At 34.5% G+C, this 854-nt stretch overlaps 1 protein-coding gene across 1 annotated transcript; it reads right to left on the bottom strand.

Moving 5' to 3' along the window:
• Window positions 1-456: 456 nt before the first annotated feature.
• Window positions 457-826, bottom strand: LOAG_16096 (zinc finger protein; the record flags this gene model as incomplete). The annotated part of the gene is made up of 1 exon (XM_003151584.2): window positions 457-826. The coding sequence occupies exon 1, from the start codon at window positions 784-786 to the stop codon at window positions 457-459; it is 330 nt and encodes a 109-aa protein (XP_003151632.2). The 5' UTR covers window positions 787-826.
• Between the last annotated feature and the right edge of the window lie 28 nt (window positions 827-854).

The raw sequence follows: 854 nt of genomic DNA on the forward strand, positions 1-854 counted from the left end.
TATGAGTTAACAAAAGAAATGGATGTATAAGCCAATGAAATGATGCAAGCTTCAAATGTTGTGATTAAGAAAACCCTTTTCGTTGTCAAAAATTTACTTCCATATTTTTACATAACATTTTATCAATAATTTAGTAATAATGACACTTAATTGCAAGTTTTTCATGCATGGAATGCAAGTTATTTGCTTGTCATATATGCACTAAAAACGAAAAGACTGCTTAGTAAGATGCAAATCATTCAATAAGACAAGAGAAATGATGGAGAAATCGAATAATGAAGAAATCATAAAGGAACAATACTAATATGTATATAAAGCAATAGAATGTTAACAATGCAATAAAGAATAATGAATTTAACTTATAGAAAATACAACAAAATAACAATGCGCATTTATGTTTAAAATCCGCCTGTCAGCTCATCCTACTATTATTGCCATGAATGTACATGTGAACTTTCATATGATTTGATTGCGAGAATTTTTATTGCACACAGAACAAGCGTGCGGTTTTTCATTAGTGTGAGTCCTCGAATGCCTAAGCAGACTCGATGAATCGGCGAAATTCATCACACATTTCGAACAACTGTACGGTTTCTCATCGCTATGAATCCTCCTCATATGTTTATGCAGACTATATTTACGGGTGAAATTCATCCCACAATTCGAACAACTGTACGGCTTCTCACCGGTGTGAGCCCTCATATGTTCATGCAAATTCCCTTTCTGGGTGAAATTCATCCCACACATTGAACAACTGTACGGTTTCTCACCGGTATGAACCATCATATGCTTAAGCAAAATTCCTTTCTCGGTGAAATTCCTCGTGCATTCCGGACAAGAAAACGGCTTCTCAT

The sequence above is a fragment of the Loa loa genome (genome assembly GCF_000183805.2).
Source record: "Loa loa unplaced genomic scaffold supercont3.4014, whole genome shotgun sequence".
Taxonomy (NCBI): domain Eukaryota; kingdom Metazoa; phylum Nematoda; class Chromadorea; order Rhabditida; family Onchocercidae; genus Loa; species Loa loa.